The sequence below is a fragment of the Lutjanus erythropterus genome, chromosome 6, assembly GCF_056507025.1.
Source record: "Lutjanus erythropterus isolate fLutEry1 chromosome 6, fLutEry1.hap2, whole genome shotgun sequence".
Taxonomy (NCBI): Eukaryota; Metazoa; Chordata; class Actinopteri; order Lutjaniformes; family Lutjanidae; genus Lutjanus; species Lutjanus erythropterus.
The window spans coordinates 28,020,053-28,034,592 of NC_139322.1; the positions used below are offsets into that span (position 1 = coordinate 28,020,053).

At 40.4% G+C, this 14,540-nt stretch overlaps 2 protein-coding genes across 6 annotated transcripts in view; one reads left to right on the forward strand and one right to left on the reverse strand.

The window, feature by feature from the left end:
• arhgef16 (Rho guanine nucleotide exchange factor (GEF) 16) overlaps positions 1 to 6,838 on the forward strand; it is a 22,839-nt gene extending 16,001 nt beyond the window's left edge. Inside the window, exons 12-15 of one of the 2 annotated variants that reach the window (XM_084721496.1) lie at positions 1,343 to 1,525; positions 3,069 to 3,139; positions 5,337 to 5,438; positions 5,757 to 6,838. In XM_084721496.1, the coding sequence (XP_084577622.1) occupies positions 1,343 to 1,525; positions 3,069 to 3,139; positions 5,337 to 5,438; positions 5,757 to 5,896 (496 nt within the window). In that variant the 3' untranslated portion in view covers positions 5,897 to 6,838. The other variant, XM_084721495.1, reaches the window with a different exon arrangement.
• On the reverse strand, positions 6,839 to 12,030 carry ybx1 (Y box binding protein 1). 4 transcript variants are annotated; one of them, XM_084721499.1, is made up of 8 exons: positions 11,763 to 12,030; positions 9,743 to 9,806; positions 9,430 to 9,463; positions 9,251 to 9,340; positions 8,825 to 9,106; positions 8,286 to 8,383; positions 7,643 to 7,929; positions 6,839 to 7,182 (listed from the first exon to the last, which is right to left on the reverse strand). In XM_084721499.1, the coding sequence occupies exons 1-7, from the start codon at positions 11,869 to 11,871 to the stop codon at positions 7,689 to 7,691; spliced, it is 918 nt and encodes a 305-aa protein (XP_084577625.1). In that variant the 5' UTR covers positions 11,872 to 12,030; the 3' UTR covers positions 6,839 to 7,182; positions 7,643 to 7,688. The 4 variants fall into 4 exon arrangements, with proteins under 4 accessions (XP_084577625.1, XP_084577624.1, XP_084577623.1 ...); XM_084721498.1 differs by having other exon boundaries at positions 8,298 to 8,383; positions 8,762 to 9,106; XM_084721497.1 differs by having other exon boundaries at positions 8,762 to 9,106.
• Between the last annotated feature and the right edge of the window lie 2,510 nt (positions 12,031 to 14,540).

Sequence of the window (14,540 nt, forward strand, 5' to 3'; positions counted from 1 at the left end):
AAGGGACAGTTCACCCCAAAATCAAAAATATATATTTTTCATTTTACCTGTAGTGCAGTTTACCTGTAGTCTAGGTTGTTTTGGAGATATTGGTCATAAACATGTCTGCCTTCTCTTGAATACAACAGAACTAGATTGGCTAATAGTGCTTAAAGTGCCAAAAAAAAAGTGCTCAGTGTCTCTTTTCAGAAAATAATGACCCAGTTACTCAAGATAATTTACAGACCTCATTGTGAGCAGTTTCCCAAAGGAACTACTTTTTTTCTATGATAGAAAATGGTTCCAATACAAAAATGCATCCACTACACTGACTTTGAGTTTTTCAAATGTATTTTTTGGCAATTTGAGCACCACAAGCCAAGTACCATCTAGTTCCATTACATGTGAGAGAAGGCATCTCCATGGACGACATCTACAAAACAAACTCACATGTTTACATTTGTACCTAAACTGTTCTTTTAAACTGACCGAAACTGACAGATTTTCTTGCTAAATCACAAAAATATCAGCAAACATCCTCCAGTATGTCAACATCACAATATAGGATCGCTTTAAGGTACTTTCAGCCTCTTTTAATATCCTGTTGACAAGTAGTCTTTTATTAGCAACAAAGAAACTGTCTTTTAACCTCCTGCGACATAATGAATTGTGAATTTCAAAACTTGATGTTTGTCTCACAAACCAGATCACTCTTTAGATTAGAAAACAACCTAATCAGGTATCTGCTGAAGTAAGGGATGCTAGAGAAGACAAACTTCAGAAGCACAACCAGTTTTTGAGGGATTTCATGAACTTGGCGTTTTTTTCCTGGTGACTCCTGTGGACACTGAGTAGATCCAGCTGCTGGCCGGCAGAGAACATGAGAAAGAGGGAGAAGACAGGAGAGGTAGGGGACAGAGAAAGGAGAGTAGTATGGATGTGGTGCGTGCATACTTGAGATTTTTCAATCTTGTATTCAGCATGTCAGCTCAACAGACTACAGCTTTCTGTTTTGAATTAGGGAGAAACCAAACAATGTGAGCTCAGAGGAGGGAGCTGCCTACAACACTGGAGTCATTTTCAGCGTTGTAAAGTCCACACTGTCACCCAGTCTTTAGGTGATAATATCTAGGAAATGCCATTAGCAGACAGTCAAGGAATGTGGTTTGAATGTGTGCGTTAATATGTGTTAACTCACTCGTACACAGTCACGTTGTAGCTGAGTTTAACTACACTATAATGTGCAAAAATTGTCATTTAAAATCACATTATTTCTGTTTATACTCCGCCAGTGGACACAGCTTGTCTGATTAAAAAATATCCTGCAAATGGACATATGAGTAAAAATGGTTTGTTTGTCCAGTGAGGAGAGCTTTGTGGTGATGGACTATGCCACTCCAGAGAATGTGGAGGTGGAGGTCGGGGAGGATGCAGAAGGACGGACATCTCCGCCTGCCAAGAACAGCCACTATCTTTCCTTCAGACTGCTGATGAACAAGAACAGCGAGGGCCGAGTGGAGCAGATCTCTCTGGTGGCCGAGTCCAGGTACTGACATACCAGGACATATTAATCCTCAAGTGGGAAATTATACTTGAAAGAACATGATTTAAGTATTATCAGGTAACATTTGGTATAATTTCATCGGTAGGAAGGACACTTGGAACATTTTGCTAAAAATCTGAATTCTTTCTTTCACATTCTGGTTTATACCTAAATGCAAATACAGTCTTGCTCCAGCAGATTATTGATAGTTATGGTTAATGTGGCCTCAGGGAAACCTGGTCATGCTGTGATTTATTTAAACAACATTCACTTGCATGACCTGTAGAGTTTTTACAATCATAGTTGAGGTAGTAGCGGTAGTCGGTTCACTGTATCTGGTTTCTGTTTGCACTATTTCCTGTAGTATTTAACACTGATTCACTTATCAAATCATACAAAGTATGTCCATATCTGTTCGAAACCTGTATTTATTGAAGCATTATGTGAAGCATGTGGCATTTCCTTTCTCCATGCAACTTTTTCACAATAAAAGCATCCCACCTGTTAGCCAGTATAAAGCTTTTAATGTGACATAGCTTCAGCAGTAACTTAAATGTGCCAATACAGCTGAAAGTGATCAGTAAACCATAAAATAAGGCTGATATGTGAAAGTATGAGCTGAATCCAAATGTTCAAACAGGAATCATTGATTTTTACTATTAATACTACAGATGGGCACGTCAATTCTGCAGGATCAGTACATTCTTACAAGCTACTCATTTGACATGGATTCCTTTAAAAAAAAAAAAAAAAAAACTATCGATAAACTGTTATATAAATACAAAACATGGGTGGCGGTATCACTTCCAAACATTTTCAGTTCAGTGTCACATTACTGTGGAAACCTGAGGCATGAAGAAACCAGCACAGTCACACACTTCCTCATCATGGTGTGGTGCAATGTTTGCCCTGGAGGCTAGATAAAAAATACAGCAAGATGTGCCATTTGTGGAAAATAGTGCCACACAGCAGCAATACGAGTAGCCTCTTCAAACATTAAAAAAGAACACACCCTGAAAGTTATAGGGAGGATCATAAAAAAAAGGATTTTTTATTATTTATGTATTTATCATGTTTATTATAGTAATTTTTTACATTTAATCACAGAAACATATCTATTTAATCGTATTCACTTATGCTTTTGTAATAAATTTGTTATTAATGTGTTTTTCCAATCTTTCCCCCCCAAAAAATCGGTAATCATTTGAAAAAATTGCACAAAAATCACATTATGGCAAAAAAAAATCTGTTGCCCATAATTAATATATGTTAAAGCTGGCCACCTTTAATAATTACTACAAATGCTTCAAAACAAGAGATCTTAAAAATCTAGATTTTCAAGATTTTCTCCTTTCCTACTTTTCTACTAGAAGCCAAGTCTGTTGTTTTTCTGTGTGTGGCTCCCTCTAGTGACAGAACTCTTAAGTGACAACCTAAAATGCTGCCATGGATTTTGTTCATTCAAAAGAAACAGACTCTTTGCGTCATCACACGCACTAAAAGACAGGAGTCATTTTTAACAGTGCTCTTCTGTCTCCGTTGCCAGGGTGGACCGGGCTCGTTGGATAGTTGCTCTTACAGAACACAAGCAGGCAGGTGTCTTCACTCCTACTGCTGGTAAGTCGGCACGCTTTATTTACCAAGGGAGTCATTCTTTTTAAATACACCTTGAGTTAACTCTGAGACCAGACCAGACATGTAATCTTTAAAAGTAGTAACTATGACAAATCTGCTTTCATGTGTAAATGATTCATTTGTCATAGAGGGCAGTGTGGTGTGAAGAAAGCAGATGGTTCCCAGTCATTTTCCAATTTAAATGAGTCTGCAACTATTTAAAATTCAGTCTTATTCAAATACACATCAGAGCTGCACAGGTTCTCTTTCCTTTTCAAGATTTCTTAGACTATTTGAAGCCTGACTTTACTTTAATACGCAACAACATCGTTCATACTTGCTCACATTTGACTCACATACCAGAGTGGAAAACATTCTGGTATGATGCCTCTTTCCCTGAATACATACTGTGATCCTACAGTATGTGCCAAACATGCTTTGGACTTGTACAATTTAAATTTCAAAACAGAGCAGTCAGATTCTTGTGTTTTAGGCCATAGTGTTGGTAATATTTTAGTTACATCAAGTCAGTTTTATGTATAGAGCTAAAAATAAGAATTTTCCTCAGAGGGCTTTACAATCTGTACAGTGTCCAACATCATCTGTCTTTAGACACTCAGTTTGGGTAAAGAACCCCGCGCCCCAAAATGTTTTAACAGGGAAAATAAATGTTTACCAAAATCGTCTTTAAAGTAAAGCAGTGATTTTGTTTTTAAAAATGCACTCTGCCCAAAGATACCATGTCTCATTTTAATAACAAAGTAGTCTTTAGAAAGCACAAAGAAATATCTTGCTTGCTTTAGTATCACTGTATTTAATAAGTGTTATATAATCACGATAAAAAAAAATCGATGCTGGTCAAATTCATCTTTACCTTTGTTGAACTTGCGTTTTGTCTCTGGCAAATAAACTACACTCAAAAATAGTGTGTGTGTGGGAGGTGTTAGAGGAGAGAGACAAAGTGAGAATGGAAAGAAATGTAAATGATTTAAAGTGATAGTTCACCCAAAAACGAAACTTCAGTCATTATCTACTCACTCTCATGCTGATTTGAAGGTCAGTTCAGTTTTTTTTAATGCTGCTGGAGTTTCACAGGAAAACAGTGCTGCAGAATCTCCCAAACAATGTAAGTGAATGGTGATGGTTTTCAAACATTAAAAAAACACATAAAATGCCTGCATACTGCTCATCTGGTGTAATCCACATCTCCTAAAGCCTCATCGTGCCAAGTTGGCTTGACGGACATCATTTACATCATGTTTTTAGCCTAAATCGTCACTGTAGAGCCTTATCTTGGAGCCATGTTCATGTTTGCGTGCACACTGTCTGAACTGGGTGTGTGTGTGGTGTGACAGTGTACACACACAAGTGAACAGCATGTTTGGGCTTCAGCAGACTTGGATCACACCAGACGAGCAGTATGGAGTTTTCTTCAGCTGTTTTCTTTTTTTAAACTGGTCACCATTCACTTACAATGTTTGAGAGATTCATCAACGCTGTTTTCCTGTGAAACTCCAGCAGAGTTTTGTGGACCAAGATACTAAACCTGACCTTCAATCGGCATGAGGGTAAGTAGATAATGACTTTATTGCCATTTTTGGGTTAATTATCTCTTTAAGAATATAACGTATGCTTAAGAGGCATATATTTGTATTATCAACAAGATATCAATGTCATATTTTTTCCAAATATCACGGTTATGTATTATACTGTATATTGCAAAACCTCAATTTGTGTATCTGCTGAACTTGCCCAATTGTCTTTCCATGCTAAATTGGCCGTCCTCTCTTTTTGTATGTCTGTGTTCAGAACACCAGGAAGACTACAGACACATCCATGTGCTTCTAATGGGATCTCTAAATAAACATGAACAATCATGTGATACTAAAACCAAGCCGTCACACAGAGAGCACTCATCAGAGGTTGTTTGTGTAAAGGTCACTGTTTTAAGAGCAAGTATATCTCTGTTTGATATGTTATCAAAGGGTGTGCCTTTCCAGGGAATGACACATCCAGGAAGTGATGTGATGTGCTGTCAATATTCACCAGGGTGGAACTAGCGCAGAACTTTTTAAAAGTACAGGCAACAAGATTCTTACCTCATCACAGCAAGCCAATAAGATGAACCACATGCAAAGCACTATAAAACAGACAGACTTTGGTTTTATTAACCACATGGCCTCATGGAAATGTGTTTCAGGTTTGCCACAGTACGAGGCCACTAAAGCCTACATGCCAAAGGAGCCTGATGAGTTGGGGTTGCAGCAGGCTGAGCTCGTCATCGTCCTGCGCAAAGAGGAAGGTGAGAACTGTGTACTTAGCTCCATCACTACCTGTAACATGACATCAAATCCATACTTCATGCCCAGTGTACCACCTTTTACAATTCACAAAAAAAAGTGTGCTAGGAAGGTTTGTTCTGATAGCAGTATTAGTGAGTATGCCAGTTATTATTATTATTGGTGCCAATAATGTTTTTACCGCACTGGTATCAGATCAGCACTCAGTATCAATGCACAAAGTTCAGGTACCAGAATCAACATCAGGAAGGAAAAAAATGTTATTGGAACATGTTGGGGTGCTTAAAAGATAATTTTATCTGTCATTCTCATCTTCCCAGCCTGGTGTTATGGAGAGAGAATGCGAGATGGAGAGAGAGGCTGGTTTCCTGCTAGCTGTGCCACAGAGATCACCAACCCCACCGCAATGGAGAACAATGTGCAACGGATGAAGCGCCTGCGCAAAGAGACCAATGTTTAAATGACTCTTTGTGGCTGTACGCTGAAGGTGGACAAAATTACAAAAAAAAAAAAACTTCCAGTATATCAGTCACACTGAAACATTCAGGTTTTTGTGACTGTTGGTGATGAATTATACTGCACACAGGAAAACCTTTAATTATTTTAACAGTAGTTCAAAAAGGTATTTCCAAGAGACTGAATGTTTACCAGCGTATGAAAAGCCTCAAAAATGGCCATTAATGCTGGCTTGGTGATCAGTGTTCATGTTGCTTTCTACCATCCAAACTAAACATTTTTAAACATGACCATCAGGTTGAATTAACAGTTAAATCAACAACAAATCAGATGCAGAGCTATCGTATATTAAGGTGTTTTGTCCATCCTCTACATGTGCAGCCATTATTGAACAGACCTTTTCAGGATTTACTGGTCAACAGTGGACATTTTACTCCACTTGTACAGCACCACCTGTTTCTTTCGTGGCATGAATGTAAATTTAAACTTAGTCGCTGAAGCAAATAATGAACCTCTGATGCAGCCCAGGATTTAATTTAAAATCTAAGAGCCACAAAACTTAATATTATCTACATATACTATACTATGAGAAGTTGCATGCAAAAAACATTGAAGTGTACTACCTACACTTTACTTTCATGGTGTCAAATATGTGTAGGGATTCTTTGTTATCCTGTTGTAAAAGGAAATGTGACCATAGAATTATCAAAGCTTTAGTCACACATTTGCCAGTTTAAATGCAGTTTATGATACACTGTGCCATTGTTGAATTTGGTTGATTAAAATAACACTGCATCATTCAAGGTTGTATTTGTTAAATATATTATCTGAAATGATAAGACACTCCAACTTAACTGTATACTATGTAAAATAAATTCCAACGTTTGTGTCATTGTTTAGAGCCCATATACTTGAAAAATAAAAGTAAAGCAAACACTTGAGACAATTTTCCTGGTTTCTGGACTTTTATTTGAGCTTGCGTTTTGTTAAAATGTTTAAATACATAAAAAGTTATTTAAAAATGTCAAACTGACCAGATATCAAATTCCATTTTTCTTTAAAAACCATTTGGTGTAAAAACTTAGGACAGATTTAGAAAAACATTTGCTGTTTCCCCAAAACTTTTTGTAGCTGTCACGTAAAAATAATGGAAAAAAAACAGGTCTGCATAGATTCTGCAGGCAATCGGTGGTAATCTGGTCAAATGCATGGTGCAAGCTTGTGACGATCGTCAAGTCAAATCTTTATTGCTCAGATCTTGTTTGATGTTTCTTCTTGTTGACAAAAAAACTGTAAAAGAAGAAAATTAACAAATTAGTCCATAGTTCATCTGTATGCTGCATTTTCAATCATTTAGTCTAGTCATGTGGCATGCTGCACCATGAGTTGCCTGGAAATGTGCATCATCACCAGATAGCAGAAAAAGAATTCAAAGCTCAAAGCTGCTGCTCATATGGAAAAGAGACAATAGCGAGAGGGATCTATGGTGCCAGACAGTTTGCTTTATCAAATCCACTGCATGACCTCATGCTTTGAATCATCCACTACAGAGTGCAAATCACAAGCTGGCCAGCCTCATTTAGAAACTAATTCATCAAGGCAGCTTTTAAACTTTAATGATGCAAGTTTCCTTGTATATACTGTGATTATCCTTCACTGTCAGCTGTCTGAATCCAGATACTTGTTAAGCTTAAGTAAATGGAAAAGATCAAGACAGACCCAGGTCACAAATCATGAGCTATGAACTCACCCGGACGATGGTAAAAGATGGTAGGTGCCGGTGGGCAGGTTCTTTCCTACTCAGCCCCACCCTGCTGGGCCTCGGGAGCGGACGTTTTCTCTGCAGATGGGTCACCTCCTGTCTTGGCCTCCTTGGTTTCCTGGCCGGGTTTGCCACCAGTCTGTGGGCGTCTGCGGCGGTAGTTGAAGTTGCGGCGGGAACGCCGCTGGCGTGGCTGTTGGTTCTGACCACCCTCGCCGCCCTGATTCTCCTTGTCCTCCTCACCGTCCCGCACCGGTCTGGGACGGGGTGGACCCCTGGAGTGAATAAGTGAAAAGCAAATGCCTGAAGCAAACATGAAGAACATACTAACAAGTGGCAAAATCATGCAAAGAACACATCAGCCACTGAGATAAGATGCAGTTTAAAAGACACAAGACAAATGCTGCTTTTTTTTAATTTTTTTAAATATACTCCAAATTTGAATGCATAGCTGCAGTTTGAGGTTAGGCTGCAATAAAAGGAGAGCTTTCTGGCCAAAGTAGGTGGCATTTATTTTTCAGATTAATTTTAAGAGGCAAATTTCAGTTAGTCTATGGGCTATGATTCAGGCAGCCCAGTTCTTTCCTCTCCCATTGTTGCAGCCCTGCATCAATGAAGCCAACATGCAAACCTTGGTCTGAACCTTGGTCGGAAGCCTCTGTAGTAGTTCTGCCTCGCTGGTCTGTTGCCCTGGTCTGGACCTCCCTGGCTCTCGTCACCCTCACCTCCCTGAAGGCAAACAGATCAAACAACTCACATGCAGCTTTCTCCAGAGTCAACAAAAAGGCAAACAAACTTTAGAACATTTCCTATATAGTGCACTGTCCTCAGTTGTAATCAAACTGGCCAGTCTGCCATTTAATGTTGAGGCTGACAGAAGTGCAACAACAGGTAGCTCCAATATAGCTGAGATTAGGGGTTTATTTGAGTAAATTTGCAAGATATTGGCAAGACCCCCGATACACCAAGATTAATTGTTCACAACCACGTGAGTGTTCAACAGGAGAGGATTTATAGTTGTGGATGACATCAACATATCAAGGGTCCCGACTTTGTTATGGGACTGCTGGGTGCCTGCTTCAGGATAGTAGCCCTGTGACGGCGTACCTCAGTCATCTCTCCGCGTGGTGCGTTGGTGTACGGGGGCCGGCGGCCGTAGCGTCTACGTACAAAGTATGGCGGGTAACGCCGTCTGCCAGGGTAGGCGGGCCTGCGCTGCTGTTGCTGCGAATCTCCTTCAGGGGCGCTCTCTCCCCCATCTCGGCTGCCTTTGTCACGGCCTCCACTGCCTGGCTCACCCTCTCCGTCACTCTGGTAGTTCTCTGGGTAGTCTCCACCACGGGGAGGGCCCCTTCTCCTGGGATAGCGCCTGTAGCGGTTCCTGTCAGCGGCGTATTTGCTTCCCTGGACTGCAGTGCCTCCTGGGCCGGTGACATTTGCCGCCTCTGCCCCCTATACACAGTGGAAGAAATAGAATTGCTCGGATTAATAACTTAGGGAAGAAAAGTTGAGAGGATGTTTTTTTTAGTAGACTAAAATCACAACTTTGGATCTAGTCACAAAACAGACTGAATTACTATTCAATGTTGGTCTTACCTTCTCTCCCTCTACTACATCAAACTCCACAGTTTCTCCATCTCCAACACTGCGAAGGTATTTCCTCGGGTTGTTCTTTTTGATGGCTGTCTAAAAACCAGTAGTAGTTCAGATGTGAGATTTTTATAGTCATGGTCATTAACAAAATAAATGAGAAAATAAAACTACCTACTACTTACCTGGTGTACAAAAACGTCCTCTTTTGTGTCATTCCTGAAACAAAGGAAGAATATCACTGTCGGTTAAATATGGTCAGCAGTATCTGGCTAAGCCACAGAATGCAACAATGTATCTATGAACAGATTGCAACTAAACCAGCAAGTGTAGAATTAATTAAGCACTGAGCATAACGACACATGGACACCAGCAGAGAAATCGTCTGGTCAGCTTTGTAAGCAAATCAAAGCTATAATAGGATTGGGAATGTTCCTTTACACACACAGATGATATCAGAGTCTTTAGGAAGCAGGGATGGGGGTGGGCTCCACTTACCTATTGATGAAACCGTATCCATTCCTGACATTGAACCATTTGACTGTACCCAGGACTTTTGTTGCTGCAATGAGACAATAAAACTAAATTACTAACCAAGTTAAAGCTTCAGTCATTTCCTTTTCTGTATTAAACTGTAAAGATAACATACAGAGTATAAATAAAAACTTTCAAACTAGCTCCTCTGCATTGATGACAAATCGTGAAGGAATCCAATAACGACAGATGATGAAAAACCAACTGAGGCCACAGATAATGTGGAAGTTATATTTAACTACCAACTGTCATCCTTTTATAGATCCTGATGCTTGGAGTGCCTTGTGCCAGCTGCACTAAGTGTGAGGCATGAACCAACAGCATTATGAGCCAGTAATGACTACACTATTTCTTACGCCGATCTTCAGATTTCTTACTACCTACAATAATGTCCGTGCTTCGGTCTCATGGAACTGCTGTAGTATGACATACCAGTGATTAATGCAGTAACAAGATATCGGTGTAGTACGCTCTGGTCGCTGACAACATTTCAAAGTCCAACTACTACAGACCTACTGCCCCATTTTAAGCCGCACTGCTCAGCATTTGAGCGTTCACACGTGGTAACTGTAGCGCCCGGATACGTTAGCAGCAAGCAGCGTGCCCAATTGGCTTGTTAGCATAGCAGCTAACTGGGTCTCAACCATGTGGTTGGATTAAAGCCAGCAAGGGGAAACTGTCGTTGCATCTCAGTTGACATATTTTTTACTAAACGTTACGCATGGCTAAAAAGAAATTTGGCGTTTGTTATCATTGTTTTCAACGAACAAACGCCTAAATGGCGAGAGAAATCCGTGGAATAATTCGGCGGACATTTTGAGTGGCCCCTTCGGCCATGTAAATAGCAAGCGTTAGCTGCCTATGCTAGCAGAGCTCGTTAGCCAACGAGCTACCACCCCTGTTAAGTAGCTAGGCCAAAATGCTAACACCAATATTCGAGCAAAATTCCTCAACCGGTGACAGTTGGGATGTGGTATATTAAGAGAACAGCCTTTATATTACTGTTTCGCCCACAATTATAGGTACAGGCTTGCGTGTGCGTTTCGACTATATTTGAAGAAAAAACTACTAACACGGAACCAACCACTTTAATGTGAACAAAGGGACGGCCAGCAGCTAACGTTAGCTTGCTTGCGACGACAGTTAACGTTAACTTAACCAGATAATTTGACAGTGTAAAATAACTTCATGTTCCACCGCGCTTTGTAATTACCGGCTAGTAAATCAGAGCTAATATTAACGGTGTAACGTCTCGATGTCTACTGCCCTTGCCCGGCAACATAAAATTCAATGAGGAGTGGCACGAACGTTAGCGAGTATACACTGATCCTGAAATAACCTCAACGGCCGTGCATGTGTTAGCCAGCCGGCAACATGGCACTCTGTGGCGGCTATTGGACGTTAGGAGGCCGAAGAACAGGAGAGATTAACTGGTTAAGATTGAGGATTACCTTTAACAATCGTACATTCTCACATGAAATAATATTACTAACTAATCAGAAACCGATTAGTTACAATTTACAGCTGATATCAAGCAAATAGCCAAGTAATAGGAATATTAAAGCTAGCTATATAATCCATCTTTCAACTGACATTTTTTAGTTTGGGTTGATCGCCAACGTTAGGACTATCGTTTCAGTTCTTGACAGTAGAGGGAAATGTATGTTAACATGACTTTTTAATAAAATTTCCAATCGTCAGTATCCCATTTTAATCAAACATTACTATAGCGTTAATTGCACACATCCCACACGTTATGCAAAATCGGCAGAAAAGATGTAGCCACTCAAGAGCAAAAAAATCTTGTCATTCGACCATTTTAAATATATTATACGAGTTGTCGGGAGCATAATGATACCAGTGTAACGTAAGTAACTGATCCGCTCGTTAACGTTAGCAACCGCCGCTTTTTGCGCATCGCCTCTGCTGTGTCCCAAACCATGTTAGCTACCTTTGCTAACTAGCTCATTTTCAGCAGTCTTACCGATGACCTTCTTATCCCCCGCGGAAGCTGCGGCTGCCGGGCTGGATGGGCTCTCCGCATCGGCAGCAGGCTGCGGTGGTTGTTGTTGTGTCTCGGCCTCGCTGCTCATGGTTACTACTGGTTGGTAATGGCTTCTGCCGGCGGCGGCTCTCTGCTATGTTTCCCGGTGCTAGATGGTAACCTGGGCCGGCGGTGGTGGGGGCTACTGCCTTCGGGCTCTCTGCTTTCCTCTTTCCGCTCCCGTTGCCGATCGAACTGGGCAGAATGAGAAACTGTGCCGGGGAATGTTCCTGGTCGAGAGCCCGCCCAACGCGTTTTCCAATTGGTTGGAATATGTAACGAAAATCAATACCCGTTCCTATTGGCTAAGGCAAATGTCAATGTCATTTGAGAGACGAGTTTGCTAAAACTGATTGGCTTAAGGAGAATGTACCTGTCCATTCTCACCGCCCCATAGTGATGTCAAAGCCAGACAAGTCAGACAGATAACCGTGACACCTTTTGGACAAGTGTCTGCTGTCATGCCATGTTAGTTATTTGACGAAATTTAATGATATGTACAAATGCTTGCAAAACACGCTCACTAGAAGTATTATTATTAAGCCATTCTTGCACTAAACGGCGTCAAAAAACTATCGATACACATTGCATAATTTAGATTGCTACAACATTAAAACTATTTTAATGTTTGAGCAAAGCAGGTCTTTAGCTGAGTGGACTTATTCTGCTTTCCAGGTACTGTCACTCGGAGATCCAATGATATTTTCCCATTCAAAATTAAAATAAAATGTGGATTTTGAACCAATATCCAGTGTTTCTCAAGCTTTAGAATATAATGACCATTTTGTAAACTGGGTCCTAAAGTTGAATATGAAAGTTGCTTATATGGATGTGGTATTATTCTGTGCGAGATCAACCCAGGACTGTTATGAACAAAGGTCACCTCAGGACACCTACGATCAACAATAACCATAATGTTTCTTTAGAATTTCAACACCAAGCATGATATTTGATCGTGTCTACATATATCAGGGTTCACAGAGATGTTTAACATGACGTCTTCATACTTTTCTGTAAAGTCTTTCACGGATGATTATAACAATTCTAATGGTGCAAAATAGCTCAAACAGTGACAATGAATTATGATATAATAACAGGATTTACGTGTCCTCTCCTATCGCTCTGAACAATAAACTGGTTAAATGCAGTCATAATCCTGATTCAGAAAAACTCCACTTCCACTAGCACAGAGCAGACAGACCCAGACTGAGTGTGAGACAACCCCACCACAGCCCCCCTCCCATTGTTATGTTAATACTCCACTGGCACTGTTTATGAGCACTGGCTGATGTGTGAAGAGCTCGCTGTTAATGGCCGGGCTTCGTTCTCCCACACAAAGATGGGCTTTAGCATTGACCCCAGAAAGCCTCCCCACGAAGAGACCCCCCCCCCCCTCCTTCTCCTCCTCCTCCTCCTCCCTAAAAAAAAAAAAAAAAAAAAATCCTTCTTCCTGCTTCCATAAGAACAGAGTCTCCATCTGAAAGGATTCTTTTGTGCCAAGGGAACGAGGTCCAAGGCAGAAGAGGGACAGCGTGGATGGGGGAGGGGGTCTGGTGGCTTGGATTTGTATGGATGGCCGGGATAAGAAGAGGTAGCCATAAGTTCAGCAGAGGATTGCTTGGCACCGGAGAGTGCGCCTGAGGACTCTCGTGCCTTTCACTGTAAAGTGTTTCCCCTCCCTTTGCTCCAGAAGAGTACGAGCATTACACACTGTCATTTCATGTCACGCATTAATAAATTGAATGTCACAAACCAAAAGGAGGAGAAAATGAGCAAACTAAAGCTACCAAAACAGTGCATATTACACTGAGTACACAGTGTTCTTACAGGACTGAGATGAATTCAGAGCCGTTTCAAACATGGTTATGTGACTAGTTTCTTAAAGGCACATGAAAGGCATAAAAATATGGATTGAAACAAATGCAAAGACACTTGTAGTTTGAATTCCTCTCAATGGCTACTGTTATAATATTTTAATAAACAAATATTATATTAAATATAATATTATATTAATTGGTACCGCTGTAAAATTAATAGCCAAACTAAATGTGTGCATACCTTAAAGGGATATTTCAACCAAAAATGAAAATTCGCACAATATCTACTCACCTTCATGCCGACTGAAGGGCAGGTTCAGTTTTTTTAGTCCACAAAACACTGCTGGATTTTCATAAGAAAACAGTGTTGCAGAGTCTCCCAAACGAATGAATTGAATGGTGACCAGCTTTCAAGCATAAAAAAAAACTACCAATAAATAAATAAAGAACAAACCATAAAATGCTTTCATACTGTTCTTCTGGTGTAATCCAAGTCTCCTAAAGCCCCGACCAGTCAAGTTGAATTGAAACACATCATTTACACCATGTTTTTGGCCTAAATCATCACTGTAGATCTTTAGATTGGAGCCTCACTCACATACATGTGCACACTCTGAACTGGGTGTGTGTGGAGTGATATGAGCGCACAAGTAAACAGCATATCTGGGCATTAGGAGACTTGAATTACTCCAGGCCAGCAGTATGGAGGCATTTTATTTATTGATTGATTTTGGCTGTTTTTTTCCCCATTTGAAAACTGGTCACCATTCACTTGAATTGTTTGGGATATTCTGCAACACAGTTTTTCCTGTGAAACTCCAGTGGTGTTTTGTGGACTAAAAAACTAAGTCCAACCTTCAATCAGCATGAGGGTGAGTACATAATGACCAAATTTTCATTT

Excerpts from the sequence above, each read along its gene's own strand:
- ybx1 (XM_084721497.1), bottom strand. The coding sequence starts at position 11,871 with ATGAGCAGCGAGGCCGAGACACAACAACAACCACCGCAGCCTGCTGCC. Across the intron at positions 9,107-9,250 it reads ATGTAGTAGAGGGAGAGAAG|GGGGCAGAGGCGGCAAATGT; the intron begins GTAAGACCAACA and ends CACTGTGTATAG. Across the intron at positions 7,930-8,285 it reads CGACCAAGGTTCAGACCAAG|GGGTCCACCCCGTCCCAGAC; the intron begins GTTTGCATGTTG and ends TATTCACTCCAG.